This window comes from Puma concolor, chromosome C2, assembly GCF_028749965.1.
Source record: "Puma concolor isolate L17-30 chromosome C2, mPumCon1.1.hap2, whole genome shotgun sequence".
NCBI classification, from domain to species: domain Eukaryota; kingdom Metazoa; phylum Chordata; class Mammalia; order Carnivora; family Felidae; genus Puma; species Puma concolor.
Window position 1 is genome coordinate 90,003,708 of NC_141675.1, and position 20,386 is coordinate 90,024,093.

The window sequence follows — 20,386 nt, forward strand, 5'->3', positions numbered from 1 at the left end:
AACATAAAGAGAATAGGAAGGAAAGGGACAAAATGAATTAAAAGATGGAACCTGAAACAGAGTTTCCAGTTTTCTGTTTCTTGTAGCCCAAAGCATCCTGATACAGTCACATGCTCATGATGCTTAGCACAATATTTTATTTACTTAGTGAGTATTCACTGTATTCTGGACATTGGATAAGAGACTAATGATAAACAGCAATGTCAGAGGCTAGCGAGGGAGACAAATGTAATCAATAGTCTGTCAACTTTAAGTGTGAAAAGTACTATGAAAAGTATATACCAGGAGCTGACAACAGACGAGCATTGGTCCCATTTGGCGGAGGTAGAGGTATGGAAAAACATGAATGGCTTCCAGAGAGTGGCAACAGCTGAACAACACTTGAAAGACAAAAGGATTTGGTCAGGTGAAGCTGTGGATGGAAACACCTTAATGAGATGACATAACTTGAGCAAAGGCCTGGAGGCTTAAAATATGGAATAGAGAGGAGGTACACAGAGTTCCAGAAGTGAGAGGTGGTGAGAAAGGATGACAAAAGATGAGGGAGGGGCTGGGTCTCAGAGGGGCAAAGATTGAAAGGCAGAGAAACTGGCCTTTATTCAGTGTGCAGCAGGGAACCAGTAAAGGGCAGCGAAACGGTCAAATCTGTTTTTAACCCTGACTGGGTGTCTACCCTGAGGTCCCCAGATAAGACAGTGATTTACCTCATTGCAAAGGGGAGTCCGAGCCAGTCCTGATCTCACAGAACAAAATCAATTAGCACATTACAGACTTCTCACCGACTGAGGGTTCTCCATGCCCACTCCCTCCTTGTTTTCCCCTCACACTCCTTGTTCTTACAACCCCTTCAATGTCTGGGTCAAATATGAAGGAGGAGGTAAAGATAATGTATTAAAGGTGCCCAGCACAGAATATAACACATAATAGATGCTGAATGCATGTTAATCCCGTTCTATTTCCCCTGGGTTTAGCAGGATAAGCTGGCAGTCACAAAAAGTAGTTGCTTTCTGATTAGAGAAACTCAGGCTGCAAAACTTCCTGCTCAAATCACACACTGCCCTTGAAAATGAGCTGTAGCTCAGCCTAGAGAAGCACATGATCACGTTAGGCCTTAAAAGGCCATGGTCCTCACTCATGCCTTCCTCATGCTAAGTGATGGAGTGAAAAGTCTCACCAAGTCCACAATTAATGTAAATGCTTTCAGACTTTAAATAAGGGTTTTTTTTGTGTTTTTCATTTCTAGTCTGTTTGCCTGGATGGACCAAATTCCCTGCAGCACTGGCAATATGCACAGTACCCTCCTTCTGGGGAAGGAACGGTCATCCAGGAGCCAGCAAGTCAAGCAGAGGAGAAACAGGACCAACCAAGCCAGGAGTCAGCCTAGGCAGCCCCGGGATATTGACTCTGAGTGGCCAAATTCCTTCCATCTGAACCACAGATGCTGATAAAATATTCTCAGCAACCGAGTGAGAAAATGTGCTTCACTTACTTCCCAAAATGTAGAATTGAAGAGGTCAAACTCTATTTAATCCAAGCTGAGAAAAGAGTGCCCAACTTTATCCCAAAGCTAAATTTAGACATAAACTGAGATCTGGCCCTTGGCAAGTTAATTTAGATGAGCTAATGCTTGTTCCTGGCATACAGGATGCACTCAGTAAATGGTAACTATTATTGTTACTGCAAAAATGGAGCGTCTGCTGGATGTTCTCATCCAGTCCTCCCACGCATCCTAAAATCGGCTGTGCCAATCACTTGCACATCTGGGGAAAAAATTCCACATGGGCTAAGGAGGAGGTGGCCCTCCCTCTGAGGGAAGAGGGTGGCTGCTGTGCTGCAGGGGTGTGTGCTAGGCGGGCTTGAGCTCCAGCTGAGGAAGGAACCTGGCACTCCCCCTTTTCTCTTTGCCCTCTTCCCACAGCTTCGGCAGTGGGGTCTGGGCAGGCAAGGTGCAGCACGGGAGCCAGGCTCAGGCACATCTAGGAAGAGAGGCTTGGTCATGCTTCCTGCTTCCAGACCCCACCGGGCAGAGCACACCCTGCAGATGCTCAGGAAGAACTTAGGGAATGAAGAGCCTAATCACTCCTCAAAACCCTTCATTTCTTTCTTTTTTTCCCTGTATTTATTTATTTTTATATTAAATATAATTTATTGTCAAACTAGTTTCCATACAACACCCAGTGCTCATCCCAAAAGGTGCCCTCCTCAATGCCCATCAGCCACTTTCCCCTCTCCCTCAACGCCCATCAACCCTCAGTTTGTTCTCAGTATTTAAGAGTCTCCTAGGAAAACCCTCCATTTCTTTAACAATCTTATGCAGAGGCCTGCGGAGAACTCCTGGGTTCAGTTAGTGCCCTTGTCCCTGTGAGCAGGGCAGAAATGTAGTAATGGGACCATTCACGGCATAATGCTTTTAGCAGCCTGATCACCACTCCTGTCACGCTTCTGTGCCTTCAAAGAAATTTAAATTTAATTTAGTCACCCATCCTTCTCCCAAAATGTTTTTGGGATTTCTTTCCACCCCCAGCCCCCAATCCTACTGTCGTGAGGTGAAGGCCTGGTCATTACCTTAGCTCCCTTTCCTCCCCAGCATCCAGTAGGTCACCTGGTCCCACTTCCTTTCCTTTCGAGTGTCTCCAGAGTTTGCCCCTCTCTTTTCCACTCCCACTGCCACCTCATCTGCTCACCCTTGGATTAGTATAAAAAGACCAGAAGTGGCGATCCTGCCTCCCAATCTCTCTCTGCACTGCAAGATGAAAGTTACTAAAACCCCAGTTTTTAAGTGGCATCCTTTGAAACCACTCAGCAGTAGGTGGTGCTCTTGTGCCAGCTCAGAATGCTCACAAAAGTTTTGCTCCATCAGGCAGCCCAGTGAGCATGGACTGTGCCACAATCCACTCTTGATTTGGTACTGACTGTGTGCCTCAGGGGGACACAGAAGTATCTTAAGACACCGGGCCTGACCTCCAGGAATTTGCAATATATTGGGAGGAATGAGGCCTCTGAGAGTAAAATCACAATACAGGTTGGAATAGTCAAGTTTGAGGGGAATGGATAATGGCTACAGGAAGATGCCCAGAGGAGAGAAAGACCACTTCCAAGAGGGAAGAATGAGTAAAGCAGTGTTTGAGCAGACCTTCAGCTAGGGTAGGGTTTCAATAGGCAGAGTGGGAGGGAGGTTGGTATAGAGGCAGGAGACGTTAGGGCTGTGCAAAGCACAGAGAAGGATGTCCTGAAGGTGTGGCCCAAATGCCCAAGTCCAGTCTCATTCCCCATTGTAGTCCCTTCCGGTTTGCACCTCCTCTTGACACCTCATGACAAGGGTCAGCTTCCCAGGGAAACCTCCTAGGGCAAGACAAGCACCACTCTAAGGTAGGACCAGTTGGTCTACCTGATCTGCATGGAGAAAACCAAACATCCCTTTTTCTCTATACCAAGAAAAGGCATGTCTTCTCTCACCACATCAGCAACCATCCCCATAGCAGGGACTTTCTTGTCCTAGAAAAGGCTCTCTGAGAAGGGCTGGAGGTGAGCCAAAGAGTAAGAGACTGGGGTTTCTTGGTGAAATGGGGAACATGGGGAAGAGCCTTCTGGGATTTCAGGAGAGGCAGGTTTCCTCCAAGGGAATTAATGTTCCTTTGGGTGTTTTACCATGAGTTTTCTGACTCTCCAAGATAAGACCACAAAGCTTTGGCTCTGCTTAGGAATGACCTCAGGGAACGCCAGGGGACACAGGAATGAACATCCCTGATCTGGACACACCTAACTCAGGGCACCAGAATCCTGTCAACTCAATATTTCCATACTAGAAAAGCCTCTCTATGCATACGTGTGAAAAGACATCATCTTCTACTCATATACGAGACAGTGCCTCATTCAGTTTGAATGAGAGAATGTAATTCTCTGGGTGGGCATACCTTGGAGTTTCAGACTGGCTAACCTGAACTACAAGAAACAAGTGCACCCCCCCCCCCAAAACACACACACAAAATCTCTCTCACTTGTAGGAGTGGGATCAAGAGCTGCAGACCCCTCCCCATCCCTTTTCACATTTGAAAAACTAGTCCCAGGAATGCCACATTGAAGAGCTTAGAGTCCATATCAAGTGAAAATAGGCCAGAAGAAGTGATGGGAGGTCACCTGGAGCAAAAAAGACTGGGAAGGTCCATGAGGATTGTCTTCAAGTCATCAGAGGGCTGCTGTCCAGGAGACAGAAGGAACTAGTTCTGGGGGGTTCTAGAGCAGAGCTGAGACCACAAGGTGGAAGCTCCAGAAAGACAGATGCTGGTCTGGTGGCAGGAGGCCTTTCTAACAAACAGTGGTGTGTAATGATGAAACAAACAGGCTGCTTCACAAAGCTGTGGCTTCCTCCACTCAGGAAATGCTCAGCAGAGAGTCTAGAGGGTATGTGTCAGAGAAGCCCTGAGTAAAGGATTAGACCTGCTGATTCAAAGATTCTAGCATTCTAAGATGATCCCGGCAGGGCCTGAACTATTCACCAAATTCCAGCTTTCCCCATGGCCCCTGGTTCCTCGGGGAGTGGACCCCCAGTTGTAACTCCTGGGGAGCCATGCTGCAGGGACACTGTCCTAGAGCCTGAGCTCCAGCCTCTCTGGGAAGGGGTGCTCCCAGAACCCACCCTGTACTTTGGGGCTGCCATGCCTTTGCTCATGCTCCTCCCTCTTTCTGCACCCCAAGTTCAGCTGAACATTTCCCCATCTGCGTTGTTTACATAGCCGGGATAGGCACCTCGGTGGACTTTCTCTATGCAGCAGCTAACTGTTTGCCAGCGCCCCCTGCTCCAACGTGGTAAGGCCTGACCGTAGCCCATCTGCTGGTGGTGTGCCCCAGCACAATATATTTGGCAGTTATTTAATTGGCTTCCCTTCAGCAACAGTGTTCTAAGATCTTGCCATCCTGGTCACATGCTTCCACTTCCTTTCCTTTCTACTAGCAGTAGATCTAGTAGCTATTATTCACTGACCAGTTCCTCCTCAAGACCCCTTCCTGGTCTCTCCACGCACCAGGTACCTACCTCGCCTACACACTCTGCTGTCGCATGCTGCCCACTGTCTGCTCCAGCGCCCTTGCTGTGAATGAGGATATACTCTCTGCCCTCCTTCCCCAGGCCCCAGCAGGCCTCCCCATGCCTCTCTTCCATTCCTGATCCCATCTATGCACATGGTCCACCTTGAGTCTACCTCCACAAACTGGCCATCTGCCGAGCACCTACTGGGCTCTGGGCATGTTAGATGCTGTATATACATTTTCTTTACCAATCCTAAGGCGTTTATTAAAATCTACATTTTACTGATAAAGAGACAGCTCACACAGCGTAACCTGGCCACAGAAAGCCATTCAGCTAGCAAGAGGCTGGGCTGGGATTCAAATCCAGGTCTCTGTGACTGCAAAGCCAGTGCTCTTTCTATAAGGGTTGCTGGGTCTTCTGGCCTTTGCTCTCTCTGCCCTCCAGAGGAGGTCTGCACCACACACGGAGCTCTGCCTTAGCTCCACCCACAGAAGGAAGCAGGACCACAAAAGGGAAGAGAAGCAACAGGTTCAGAGAGAATGGAAGCAAAAAGAGTGGCATGAGTGCAGGCTGGAGGGGTGTGAGGGCACGGGGGAGAAAGGTCACAGATGGGAAAGGAAGGAGGGGGTGCAGGGAAGTAGGCTAGAAGAAAAAGGGAAGGAAGGTGTTTTGGTCCCTGCTGTAGAGACTCAGTTTGTTCTTTCACTTAACAAATTATACCTGAATTTTTGTTCTTCAAAAACAGTACTTAAGACATTCCTTCCACTTCCCCTACTGGGGCAGAGCTGACCTGTTACCTTTATTCCTTGGGCTACCACCCACTGTCTTCCCAAAAACACTCTAGGCACCCCAGCCCTAATTCCCGCCTAGAAAGCAACACAGACCTAGATACTGAACCAGGCTCTAACCACCAGAGTGGGTATTATTTCTGTGCCATCCTTTTCTCATAAGGTACCAGGAATCACATCAATGCCGAACCTGATTTTCCCTATGCTTCTCTACCCAGTGCTTGGGTGGGAGACAGGGTCCCCAGGACCTAGCAGAGGACCTGGCACATAGTAGACATGTAATGTCAGCTGACAAGGGAGTGAATCAGTGAGTGTTTCTCAGTTACTTTCCTGTGCCTCACACAACTTCTGTCTCTGATCAGGACCTTCTGTTTCTAGCTCACCTAAATTGCTATAGACAGAATCAGACAGAAACATTTTTAACGTAGTGTCCATGTTCTCAATTCCAAGGGGCCACTATGGGGTCCACAGTTCTGTAGGGTCCACTTATAAGTAGAGGCCACATATGCAGGCTATTTACATATGGCTGTCTGGTCTCACCCCTTGGGAGATCTGAGAGGGAGCTCCACCCCTCCGCCCCGTGCCTAGACTTCCTCCCAGTCCTGCCTCCAATCTGCTCTCCACACCCACAGGCCTCCTGCAGATCTGTGACCTCTGTATACACTGGGGCTGAAAATGCAGGAGAGGCAGAAAGGATGGAAGGAAGAGAAAAACAGCTTTGAGAGAAAACACTTGCACATGCACTCTGCAGAACACTGTGACTTGGATTATTTTTGGACTCTAATGTTTCTAATGTTCAAGAGGAGGAAATGAGAAAAGTAAGTAGAGATTCCCAGGACCGGCAGGCTGGAAATAATACAGGACACTGTGTCCTGTCTTGGGGCAGGATACGGACACACTTCCTCACCCTGAGCCCAGGCAGTGGGGGGTGCAGAGGGTGGTGGCTTAGGCTCCCGTAGGAGGAGGGAGGGCAGGAACAAGAGGGCATGAAGCTTTTCTCCAAAAAAAGCAGGAAATTACAAACTGCCAAGTAAAGACCTTGCCCTCTGGATGCCTCAAGATTGCAGCTTTTTGGAGCCATCCTCCCAACAAGAAGGGCTCAGGCAAGTGAACCACAGAGACTTGGCCACATGTACCCTGGAGACCTGTCCAGCGCCTTCCCTTTCACTAGAGCAGTGATGAGGACCCCCATCCTCCATTCCTCCCCAGCCCCTGCAGCCACCTCCTAGGTTGCTAGCTGGCCCGTGCACCCCTTCCCCTGCAGGGCAAGGTCAGCGTGTGTGTGTGTGTGTGTGTGTGTGTGTGTGTGTGTGTGTGTGTGTGTGTGTGTGTTGGAGGAGGGGAGTAGTCCCAGCCCCAGAGCAGAGGGCCACCTTCTTACACTGCCCACCCAACTCTTTCCCAGGCATACTTCCCAACCTCACCAAGCCTCAGCTCTCCCACCCACTAAACGATGCCCATATTCACGCCTGCCTGGCCTGCTACACAAAGCAGATGGGAGACCAAATGATGAACCACCAACTGGATGACTTTGGGTGGGTCTCTACTCTGGGTCAAAGATTTTTATGTAAAAGGAAGGGCTGGACCACAAAACCTCTAAGGTCAGGAGTGTGAGAAGACTTTAAAAACTGACATTTAAAAAAATATTATGTATTATAATTGCTACAATGGCACTTCAGTTTGACAAATGACTACGGAGTCATGCTCGCTGCTGACTTGAGAGGTGTGGGGCTTGGACGTGTGGCAAAGAGAAACAGCCAGTGTCTGGCAGGGAGGAGAGGCAGAGGAATTTCTCCACAAGTGGCCTTACTGGTTCTCATCGCTCCAGGCAGGATAAGACTTTGGGTCTTGCTTTGGGCCCTGGGGAATGATCAGAAATGTTTATACCTTGGAGGGAGAGGACAGGAAACAGCAGTGGATACTTTGCCCAGTGACAGGGCATCCTGGGGATGTCCTAAATTGCTAATGTGGTTAACAGACATACAAACAGCAAAACACAATAAGCATGTAACCCTTAGCACAGTGCCCTGATGCCTGCTGCGATGTCCTTCCCCCAGCGGGCCCCATAAATATTTTCTCATAGTAACATGAAAGTAACATTATTTTTTTTTTTTGCACCGATCTCCAAGAAAATCAAAATACATAGATGTGTTTCTTGGATGGACTGTAGGAAGTGTTTCTGGCCCCAAGTTTGCAGGAGAATAAGACAAATACACTTTTAGCTATAATGCAAAGCAGAAGGTGACAAGTATCTCAGATACATAAGGTACATGGGGAGGGGGCAATCCAATCCCCCTGGGAGAATCACTTTCCTCTGTGGCTGCTTCAGGGACAGACTGTTTTCCAAGAGACCTTTCCTGTGGCAACTTCCCAAACCTGGACCCATCACATATGACCCCCATTTGACCTAGGTGCTCCTCTCTGTGCTTCGGGCCAGGGCACCACACAACCTAGCGATCTTTGGGGACCCCTATGAACCTACATCCTAATTGCCAATTTCTCTCACAACTCAATCCTCAATTTTGTTTCATTTAGGGATTACCGAAAATTATCTGGAGCAAGTCCATTGGGAAGATAGCTTGGATGACACTCTGTGTGGTCTTGGCAGGCACCCAGTGACTGAAGAGGAAGCCATGACTGAACCACCACAAGAAGAAGGAAGGGAAATCTGGTGCCAGGAACCTCCACACATCACCCCACTCGATTTTCATAACAGGCCCAGGCAGCTCAGGCCCCCCCCTTTTTTTTAAAGCAAGAACAGAACTCGACAGATGATGGTTTTAGTTGCTGAGAAAGACTTACTTTCCATCATCAGCCAAGGTGATAACTCTGAAGAGAGAAGATCCTACTGTAGATATATAGGGAAGAATGAATAACAAAAAGGCAAAAATGTTTACAGAATTGCTGAGCTATAAAGAGGCTTAGATATCATTAGTACGGCAAGTCTGAAAGGAAGAGAGGAATGACAGGCACTATTGACTGAGGTGGGTGGGGGTCTTTCTCAAACTACTTTGGAGATTCTGATATGTTCCCTTACAAACCTGTTCTCTACCACAATGCCACCACTACGACAGCCACACACATGCCTCACCACCACACTTCTCCCATTGAAAGGCACTTTCACAAAGAGAGAGTATTAGTAGTGAGAATAGTGTGGTGTAGAAGCAGAAAAGTTAAAAGAAACTGAGTTAGCCCAAATTCTTCATCTTTGTTTTGTTGGGAGCATAACTAGTGGTCAGAGATTAAAGACGTGTGTAAGGTCTCCCAACTGACAAAGTGGCACCTCAGAACCAATCTGAATTCCCACTCACACAGCTCCATTTCAGCCCAGACGGCACCCTTGCATGCAAACAGAATTCCACCATGCAAGGATGAAGATGCAGGAAGGTACTTAGAATTAGGTTCTGCAAAGGGAGCTTCCCCATAGGCAGCATCGTGAGGGTAGGCTCAGGTGACCACTGAGGCCAGTCTCATCAAAGCAAATGCAAAGGTCTCGTCTGAGCAGATGCCTGGGTTACAGAGGAGGTGGGCACCTAAATACCACTCCAACTGTGGTCTTGAGCATGTCCCAAGCATTGTTTTACCCATGAAACAAACACACTATGCTGCATAAACCAATAATAAGCATAATTCCAGTACTGGAAGCCCTGCAGAGTGGCTTAGTCCTCCCTCTTTTGGGAATTCTCCCACAAGGTAGTGGGAATATACTCCTTTCTAGAATGGCTTTGGGCAAGACTAGAGCATGGGCCTCCTGGGTAGACATCAGTTTTTATTCAGAAGAGGAGTAGATGAAGGTTTCTCTATCAGTTAAGTCCCTTATACACTGGAACCCTTTGAGGCTCTTGTTTCCTGCAAAGACTGGAAGATTGTGGGCCTTCCACAGACTGGAAAGTTGGATGGTGCGGCAGCTCCAGTATTTTCTTTATCTTTTTTTTTTAAGGTTGTATTCATTTTTGAGAGAGGAAGAGAGACAGAGCACAAGCGGGGGAGGGGCAGAGAGAGAGGGAGACACAGAATCCAAAGCAGGCTCCAGGCTCTGAGCTGTCAGCACAGAGCCCGATACGGGACTCAAACCCATGAGCCATGAGATCATGACCTGAGCCGAAGTCATACTCCTAACCAACTGAGCCACCCAGGAGCCCCAGCTCCAGTAGTTTCTGATATATGTCACTGGCATCAGTACATTGGTGGGCATCATGAGGTCACAATGGCTGCCATCATGACGACAAGGCTGGGTTCCCCACAGTGTGTGGGAGGTAGACTTTCTGATCTCAAGGTCTTTTCCAGTTCTGCCATTCTAAGATGTGCCCTAGGCACCTAGGAAAGGGAGGGGAGCAGCTAGGAAGGATCCTCCACTGAGGAGCAAGAGGGCATGGAATGAGGCTACTTAACGACATTAATACCACAAACCGCCCCCTACTGGGGAAGAGCCCTCCCTTCTCTCTGGTAATGGGATATGACTGCAGGGCAGACACCTCCATCATACAAGGTCCACTGCAGCTGTGGGGGCAATCAGCTGTGAGACAGGTCTGCGAAGAGAGTCGTAATCTGCACCTGGCTAATGAGGACAGCCCGCCTGTGTTCTGTGAGCACAGTGGAGGACAGGCCCATTAGTTACAGGCTAGAGAGCACAGGACCAAGGCAGTGCTGCTCATCTTCCAACAAGATGCATTGTGCACTACTTGTATCACCTCGGAATTGCCCAGCCCTCCCACAAATTGCTCATTAAGGTTTTCCTAACATTTCCGAGCTGCAATATTCCCTCTTCTCTAAAAATCCCCAATCATGGAGGTTGTGCCTAGGGCATGGGGTGCACACAGCAGACATAAGTAATAATAAATAGCAGTTTGTGACAGCTTGCTGTTCCAGGACAGAAATTCTAGCCTATTCATCTTTATCCAAGTGCCTTGTTTGGGGATCATGACAACTGCTCACAGAAGTTCATTAAATGAATAGCGGCCTACTTTACCAGTTATCGTGGAACACAGTCCTTCCTCCCTAAGTGTTTAATTGGCAGAGAAAATGGCTCCCTCCTCACCACCCCCAAGATGAGGAAGGATCATTTCAGGGGTCAGAGGAAAGTGATGAGAAATGGCTTCACTCCCCAAGACCAGGTGGTAAATGGGGAGTACCACGTATTATTCAAGCCCTAGGAAACAGCTGTCACCCCACAGAGCCAGAGGTGACAGACCCAGCACTCACCTCTTTACAAAAGTAGGAGCTGGGTGATCACCAGACTCCTCGATTTGCTAAGAGTTTCCCAGATCTGGAATTACAGGCCTCCGACAAGACTCCCACCAGAAGGGAGGCTAGGACATGGCTCATGCAGTAACTATTTCCTCCCACCCTTGTTTAGATGTGGATCCACGCAGACAACCCTTACCCCAAACCACCACCCTCTTCATCCCCTTTCAAAAACACCAAATAAGTCAAGGGCTGAGCACTTGATTCTGCACAGATATTTTAAATTAAATTTGAAGCAACTTAAAAGGACTGTTTTCTCTCCTGCCCCACACTGAGCACATTTTCTGTGGCAGCTGGGTCAAGCCTGAGCAACATTTTCACCACTGACTCAATATCAAAATATTCCTGAGCTGCCCTCTTCCCATCATTCCTTTCACTCCATGTTTCATTTTTTTTTTTTTTTTTTTTTTAACGTTTATTTATTTTTGAGACAGAGAGAGACAGATCATGAACAGGGGAGGGGCAGAGAGAGAGGGAGACACAGAATCGGAAGCAGGCCCCAGGCTCTGAGCCATCAGCACAGAGCCCGACGCGGGGCTCGAACTCACAGACCGCGAGATCGTGACCTGAGCTGAAGTCGGACGCTTAACCGACTGAGCCACCCAGGCGCCCCGACCATGTTTCATTTTTTATATTGTCTCCCCTCCCCCTCTACACACACCAAGCACACCACACACATGCCACACACACATACTTCTTTCTATGGTATGAATACACCACAGAACATGGATCCTAACTTAGAGTCTCTGCAGAGAACTCAGGGCTTGTGTACTTGGATAGGAAAAAAATATGCCTTTATTGTCACTAACATGTAACTGAAATATAGCATTCCTTTCCGTTATGAATGTAGGCAGCAAACTACATTAATGTTAGCAATACTTGTGCCTCTGACATCAACAGAAACACACACTCAGATCACATCAGGTTTTGCCCTGAAATGTCACTTATGCTCATCACTACTTCAAAATTATGGTAGGTAGAAGACTTCAAATAGAACTTGTTATTTAACAATGTTCCTAAAGAAGTATTCAAGTTATGGCTATTTTAAAAAAATGTAATAACTGTACTTCAATAATTATTTTTCAAGGCCATATGTGTGTGTGTGTGATACATACATATACATATATTATATATATGTATGATATGTATGCATATATGTGTGTGTATATACACATATGTGTGTGTACATGTACATATATATTATTTTGTACATTTACAAATGTTACTCTGAGAAGGGTCCACAGGCTTCCCCAGAACAAAGAGGTCCATAGCACAGAAAGGTTAAAAGCACCTGCTGTTGAGTGTGCCTTTGAAGGTGGGATTTGAGGTCGTCCCCAGAATCATCAGGGCATGGGCCAGATGGCTAAGGGGCTAACAGGCAGTGTTCAGTGGTAGCAAGAGGCAGGTCCTGGGAGTGAGAGATAGCAGGGCTATTGGGTTAAAAGTTAGGTTGGGCTTTGGAGACAGACCAAATACTAGCTCTGTCTAACCAAGAGTGTGATCTTGAGAAAATCACACTCTGGGTTAGAGAAAGAATCAAGCATGAATTGAGAAGATACATGTGTGGCCGAAATTACTGCCTGGCTGACTGGTGCTTGGCTGACTCTAGAAGGTCAGCCTTCCCTACCTGGGGACTTCTGAGGTTAAGGTATTTTGTTTTGTGTGTTTTGTTTGTGAGACAGGCGCTATCTGTGCCCTATGCAGGCTTCCCATATCCTTGAGCTTCACGGGTGCAGGGAAGTGCCTAAAACAAAACACTTCTCGGCAGACCTGAGTCCTCCGTCTCCCCTTATGACCCTGGCTCGCTGAAACAGGCACCCAGGCCAGGCTGTAAAGCAGATTCCTTGCCCCAGAGCAGAAGAGACTGCAAGTAAAAAGGAGATGTCCAGATCTTTCCACTATTGGTTACAAGAGCCAAAGTACCTGCCTCTGGCTTCACAGAGCATCTGGCTTCTGACCTGGTGTCTCTCGTCATTTGGTGAGTGGTGACAGTGACTCTGTAGTCCAAGGGGCCCTTCCTAGAGGGGAGTAGGCCAGGGCTGGAACCAGGCACTGGGCCACTGGGCAAGGAGCCCTCAGGAAGGCTAGGGAGACCTCACAGCTCCTAAGGTTGTGCAAGAAACTCTCCTACATATCTCTTCCCAAAACTGGCTTAAATGAGATTCAAAATTCCTTTTGTAGAAAGGGGCTGTGCAATCTTTAAAAATTACACATATTGGTTTTCATCTGATTATGAACTATAAAAGACTAGAAAGCACAGAATAATTATACAGAGAGGGGCTCCTGGGTGGCTCAGCCAGCTGAGCATCTGACTTTGGCTTAGGTCATGATCTCACAGTTCATGGGTTCAAGCCCTGCGTCGGGCTCTGTGCTGACAGGCCAGAGCTTGGAGCCTGCTTCAGGTTCTGTGTCTCCTTCTCTCTCTGCCCCTCCCCTGCTCACACTCTGTGTCTCTCTCCCTCTCTCTCTATCCAAAATAAATAAAAATGAAAAAAATTATATAAAAAAAGAAGTATACAGAAATTAAATCAACCATAACCATAAACCCTTGAAATCAAAACTATCAGCACTGTGATGAATTTTGTCCATTTATACCTATGTTGGCACTCTCACATAAATTGGGATAATTATATATAGTTTTATATCCCGATTTCATTACTTACAAACACATAAGGACATTTTCAATATAGGATCTTAAAAGACACAAAACCATTGCATCAGATGCTGTCTATAAAACTCACAGGTTACCACAACGTCACGGTATGCCTAAGAGTGATATTATGCATTTGAATAGAAGTTATCCCCAGAACACTGATAGGAGGAAAACCTATTTCACTCTTCTTAAAGTGCATATAATAGTAAACTCTCTTCTTTAGCTTGGAGAGAATCTAGAGAAGATACTTCTGTATCCCTGGCAAAGAAGCACTATATGATATTTTTCTTTTTCACTTTCTCACATGTCCCCTGATAAGGGGAAAGCTTTGAAAATTCACTGCTGGAAAAGTGGGGTCTTGCTTGAGAAAGTACACAGCAGCTGAGGAAAATCCTCCAGAAAGCAGTGGTATGGAAGGAAGAACCTTGTACTTCAAACGGAAGAAAGCTGGATTCATACGTCAAGTCTGCCATTACAGCCCCAGGATCAAAGAGCACCCGTTTCCCGTATATCAGCAGAAACACCACCACCCACCTCAAAGGATCAAAGGGCTGCACAGATTAAATAAGACTCTGTATGTGAAAGTGCTTTGTCAACGGTAAAGGACACTGCAGGACAATAATCACTAAGTCGTGTTATTGTGACTGGTAACAGTATTGCTATTCTTGTGGCTTAGCTGGCTTGAACCACTCACTGCATGTCCTGAGAGGGGCAGCATCCAACAGTGCAAAAGTGTGGACTTCACAATCACATCACACTTCTCAGTCTGGCCAAGTTATTTGCCTTCCCATTTCTTCATCTATAAAATGGGATAACCGTCATATACCTACCCCTTACAACTCTTGAGATGATTAAAATAAGTTAATTTACACATGGTGCTTACAACAGTATCTGGCACATAATAAACACTACATAAAGGGAGATTTAAAGAGTCAACAATCAGGGCCTGGGTGGCTCAGTCAGTTAAGTGTCTGACTCTTGGTTTCTGCTCAGGTCATGATCTCATGATTTGTGACTTCGAGCCCCGCATTGGACTCTGTGCTGACAGTGTGGAGGCTGCTTGGGATTCTCTCTCTCCCTCTCTCTCTGCCCCCCCCCCCCGCTCACTCGTGCGCTCGCTCTCTCTCTGTCAAAAATAAATAAATAAACACTCTTTTTAAAAAGTCAGTGATCAATGACCAAATAAATCATCCCAAACCAGTAGGCACATTTTTAAAGCTTTCCACAAAAGTATTATTAATCAGAAAGTTGGACCAGCAGCCTCTGTAAGTTCCCCTAAAAAGCTAAGCAGCAACCCCCAATACACACAAGCCCCACTTCAGTCTGGCCGGCTCCCCTCCTACCTTCTCGGCATCCTGCTCAAAAAGCCGTAGCTGGAAGCACTGGTCCAACTTGAGCTTGCGCACATGCCACATCTGGTGCAGGTGCTGCCGGGTGGAGTGCAGCTTGTCCAGGAGGCTGGTGATCTTGGGCACCAGGCTCTGGAAGTCGGCGCTGCCCGGGATGCAGTTGCGCCCTGAGAAGCCGTCACTGCAGCGGATACACTGCAGCAGCCGCTGCCCCTCCCGGTCCAGCTCCTCCACAGGGGCCTTCAGCACCTTCTTCTTGAGCTGCGTGTGCTCGTCGATGAGCCGCCGTGAGCCTTCCACGTCCACGGGGAACTCCTTCCGGGCCAGCATCTCCTGTAGGTCCTCGAGGCGTGACAGCAGGTGCACAGCACTGTTGAAGAACTCCTCCAGGGAGAGCCGCAGCTCGATCCACTCTTCGTGGTTGTAGTCCAGGGAGCCATCAAACTCCTCGGTCAGCTGGGAGGGGTCCACCAGCTTTGTGAGGCCCTCCACGGACACCATGCTTGTCTGAGAGGGGCAGACACAGAGAGGGGGACTCAGTGATGTGGAGTGCGCAGGGGGAAGACCCCAGGGCAGCCCCAGGCAGAAGACAGAAAGTCAGGGGGAAAGGCTTGACATAAATCCGCACGTTAATGACCACAGCCTGCCTCAGAAAGGGCGAGTGGGAGAGCATGCAGCCCATGGGTCAGGAGCCACAAATCAGCCGGGGTCAGCAGTTTCAACAGACTGGCCGACAGCCCGGGACAATCTCTTGGGCTTTTATTCCTTCCAAGACTTACTGGTAAGGCCACAGTAGCTGACGAATCCTGAAATATCAGCCCCTGCCATCCTGCATATCGTAGGGTAAGTGGAGAAGTAGAAGTGAGAAATGTGTGGGTAGCAGAAGAGAAGGGAAAGGGGGTGCTAAGAGAGAGGTCTGGCTCACCTCAAAGATGAATTTGGAGCTGCCAAAGTTGGTCTTCTGTTTCTGCCAGAAGTTGTCGGGTTTGATGATGAGGGCCACATGGATCTCAGCTGGAAAGGCTTCCTGTAGCGTCTTGAGGAGGGGCTTGATGAGGTCCCACTTGGAGCCCCGCATGTCGATGATGACGGTGAAGCCACGTTTGCACACGTCCTCACTGTGGGGAGGTCAGAGGTCAGGCATGGTCACTCTGGGTGGCTAAGACTTTGGGGAACGCAGTCAGAAAGCATCCAGAAAGCTGCTTTCCTTTTCACCTGGACCCCTCCAGCTTCACACCATGTTTCCTGGCTGCCTTCTAACCCAACTCAAAATGCACTGCCTCAGAAAACCTTTAGATTAACCCCATCTGACCTAGGGCATTCTGGCTTCTTCCAGCACTTAGCACGTAACTCAGCCCTCTCTACAGTCAGTCGTACTTGTTGGGATGTTTATGTGCAAGCGTTCAGAGTTGTATTTGATTTTCTTTTAATTTTTGTCTCCTTTTCTTGCTCCTGGCATGAATCATGATTTCCCCATTTGAATACAAGCTCTTCAAAGACAAGGACCCTACTGTCCTTAAACATGACATGAAAAGCTTTTGGTACGGGTTCTGACCTTCCCTGTGCCTACCTCAATACAGACACTGGTATGCTTTACCACTGAACTCAAAGTGGGCCAAAACATCTTTTTCCTCAGTGGGCTCTAGGCTGATTTGACCAGTGGATTAGCAATGGTACACAGAGCATTGATAACATATATTTGCCACCACTGTATTTAAAATGTATTACTTGTAAAGGCACCTGGGTGACTCAGTTGGCTGAGTGTCCAACTCTTGATTTCAGCTCAGGTCATGATCACACAATTGTGAGATTGAGCCCTGCATAGAGCTCTGCTCTGACAGTGTGGAGCCTGCTTGGGATTCTCTCTCTTCCTCTCTCTATGCCTTTCTGTCTGTCTGTCTGTCTCTCTCAAAATAAATAAATAAAATAAACATTAAAAAATGTATTACTTGTAGTTTAAAATGTGTATTGGCTTCTAAAAAATCATGTTGCTGAGTCATGCGGATTACTCTTAGATGGCCAAGGGTGGGGCTGGTTGGGATGTGGTCCAGTTGTCTCACGTCCTTCCATTACACCAGTCAGGATGTAAAAAGACATGTTTCAGGAAGTTAAAAGAGGGGAAACTACTCTTGAAATCAAGGCCAGATGAAGTGACAGTGACCATCTTGAACACCAAAAAGTAATTAGGCTAAGTGAATCAAGATGTTGCTATATAACTTATTAAGTAGCAAAATTTATTTAAGCACTTGGACTTTAAGTATAACTCCTAAGAAATCAAAGAAAAAAATGAAAGCAAAAATAGTTATAACATGTCAGTTTGGAAGCAATTCTATGTTTTGGTAGTTAGGGGTCTTTCCTTCCATCCGTCTTGGTTTGCTTAACGTATGTATCTATTTTATAACTCAAAATAGATTTTGGTTAGTTCACATTAAAAAAAATTTTTAATGTTTATTTATTTTTGAGAGAGAGAGAGACAGAGTGCAAGCAGGGGAGGGGCAGAGAGAGAGGGAGATGCAGAATCCAAAGCAGGCCCCAGGCTCTGAGCTGTCAGCACAGAGCCCGATGCAGGGCTCGAACTCACAAACCATGACATCATGACCTAAGGTGAAGTTGGACACTTAACCAACTGAGCCACCCTGGTGCCCCAATTCACATTTTTATATACATACTGGTGTAGCATTGCTTTAGGGTGTTTTGCTTAATTTCCTATTACCCAGATAGCACTTGCTTAAACCACTGTGCCTGTTGTGTGACCCACAGAGGAGTAACACCGCCTATTAATCACTTACAGCTACTGGAGGTAAGGCCACAATTGGAGGATTTAGGCCACAAAAGGAATCAAAGCCCCCTCTTAAATCTCAACCAGCGTTGAGAATGTCACAGACTGGTGAAGAGACCACAGCTCCTGTGACCTTGTGTCTGTCTCAAGCATAAGGCAGCTCACTTAGGCTTCCCAGTTTGACAGGAAACTCCCCAGGCAAGTTGTTGCTACAAATGACTAGACTCGACAAGAGAGGAAGCCTGAGTCTTTTATTTCTCCCCAAAGCGTGTATCCCAAAGGAAAGGAGTTGCCTCTTCTTTGACGCGTACTGAGTCGACAAGTCGCCAGAGCCGTCCATAAAACATTCTCTCTGCCCTATTGTCTGAAAGCAATGTGACTTTTCTTAATGTATGGGATTTCTTTCCCATTAAAAGAGAAACACCTGCTAATTTATAGAAAAGTTAAAATAGTCAAAGACCTATATAAGAGAAGCTCACGATAAGAAGTTACAATACTCTGGTCTATTTCCTTCTAGTCTTTTTTGTGCATGAGGTTTTCACACTATATAGTGTTCTATTTTTCACTGCAACAGGTTTTTTCCTCATATCTAAAATGTCTTAAAACTATTACATTTAATGACACATGGGCCATCTTATACCTATATCCTAACTTATTTAATCATTCTCATTATTTCTTTACAGAAAGGCAAATCAACTTTGCCGTGCACACTAGCAGAGCATGAGAGTAGCCCTCCCCCGTCCCCACTACTGTCTCATTAGCACTGGCCACTGATTTTTTTTTATTTCTTTAATTTTTTAAAGTTTATTTATTTTGAGAGTGTGCGCACGCGTGCATGCACACGCAATGAGGGAGGGGCAGAGTGAGAGAGAAAGAGACAGAAAATCCCGAGCAGGCTCTGTACTGTCAGTGCACAGCGTCTACTGTTAGAGTTTGTGGGGCACAAACTCACAAACCTGTGAGATCATGACCTAAGCCAAAATCAAAAGTCAGACACTTAACCAACCGAGCCACCCAAGTGCTCCTGGCCATTGAACTTTTTACATCTTTGCCCATCTTCTAGGAAAAATACTGCATTACATTTAAATACACATTTCTTTGATTACCAGGTATAGCTTATTGTTCCATAAGTATTTCCCTGTGATTACCTGAAGAGTTCTCTTATCTATTTTTCTATTAGAGTTTACTGGTTTCTCTCACTGTTCTTAGCTTCATTTAGCTTGACTTCCACTTGTTACATGCCCACTATGTCAGGCACTGCGAGCTGACCGTGGGTCCTGCCTTTCCTTCGAGATGCCCAGCTTCCTTGTTTCCCTGCCCCTCAGGTTCCACTGCTGTAACTGTCCTTTTGCTCACATCCCTAACAACAAATAGTGACTATCCCAGTATGTAAACATAGTGAGCAGCAGCAGCCTATACACTATGAACTAATAATCCCTGACAACTAAAAGTAGAAATCAGGCACTAATATTCTCTAGGAAATTCTCCCTAGCTCAGGAGATGGGGACAGATGCCCAGGGGCTGAGTGCTGAGAGCTAATCTAATTGGCATCTTTCTATGAAAATAGTCTTATCTCCTAAGGTGCTCTGTATGTTTCGTTTCAAGTAAGAAGCATAGTTGGGGGAGGGAAAAGAACTTTTTACCAATGCTTATTCTATGCCAGAGCCTACGCTTAGGCACTTGATACCCATTATTTCATTTTATCCTCACAATAACTTATAAACTTGGTATGGTTATCTCCATGTAAGGAATAATGAAACAGAGGCATGGAATTTGCCTAAGGTCACATGACCACTAAGAGGCTAAACAGAGGGTCAAAACCAGGTCTTTAAAGCCTACGCTCAGGTCACTATATCATACTACACCCTACCATATTGCTGCTACATGTGGTGTTCCTGTGATCGGGGGTGGGGGTTAAGAGTTCGTGATGGGGGATTGGATTAGGATGCTCACTGGAGATGAGGGCAATTAGCACAAGGACTCTAAGTGTATGCCCTTCCATTCTGTAGTCTGTGCAAAATCACAAAATCACAGGAACAAGAGAGCATGCATATTGAAAAGTTCCAGCAATTCACTTTGGTTTTGGCACATGAGTAAGAGTCAGAGAGCTATGAGGGGGTGCTGCTCTGAGTGCTTTAGAGAGCCCTGTTCTGTGCTCTGACCCTCCTCTTGCACATTTTCTCCCCCAGGGAACAAGGCAACTTGCCCCATAGAGTCTGTGTTGCCCTCACCCACCTTCTAGATTAAGCTCCTACCACCTAAAACCCTAAAATTCTCCGCCCAAAGGGCCCTTAGCCTACTCCCTGGGCCCATGTGTACTTCTTTCCTAGGTTCAGTTCCCCCAAGGACAAGAAATACCAGCAGTATAAACACAAGAATGTGGCTAGAACATGGATATGTGAACTGAGGTGTCCACACGCATGCAGAAAGACAGAGCTGGGCAGTGGGCAGAGAAGGGAGGCAGACCATGGGCTGGGGGTCAGTCTCCCTGGACTGTCAAGTTCTAGCATGGAACTCAGAGCAGTCCAACAAATATAAAAGTTAAGT

At 46.8% G+C, this 20,386-nt stretch overlaps 1 protein-coding gene across 20 annotated transcripts in view; it reads right to left on the bottom strand.

Moving 5' to 3' along the window:
- KALRN (kalirin RhoGEF kinase) overlaps positions 1-20,386 on the bottom strand; it is a 671,367-nt gene that overhangs the window by 425,492 nt on the left and 225,489 nt on the right. For all 20 annotated transcript variants that reach the window (XM_086675190.1, XM_086675188.1, XM_086675186.1 and 17 more), the window contains exons 4-5: positions 15,986-16,178; positions 15,055-15,567 (exon numbers count right to left, since the gene is read on the bottom strand). In XM_086675190.1, coding sequence (XP_086531316.1) covers positions 15,055-15,567; positions 15,986-16,178 — 706 coding nt within the window. The remainder of the gene's footprint in view (positions 1-15,054; positions 15,568-15,985; positions 16,179-20,386) is intronic.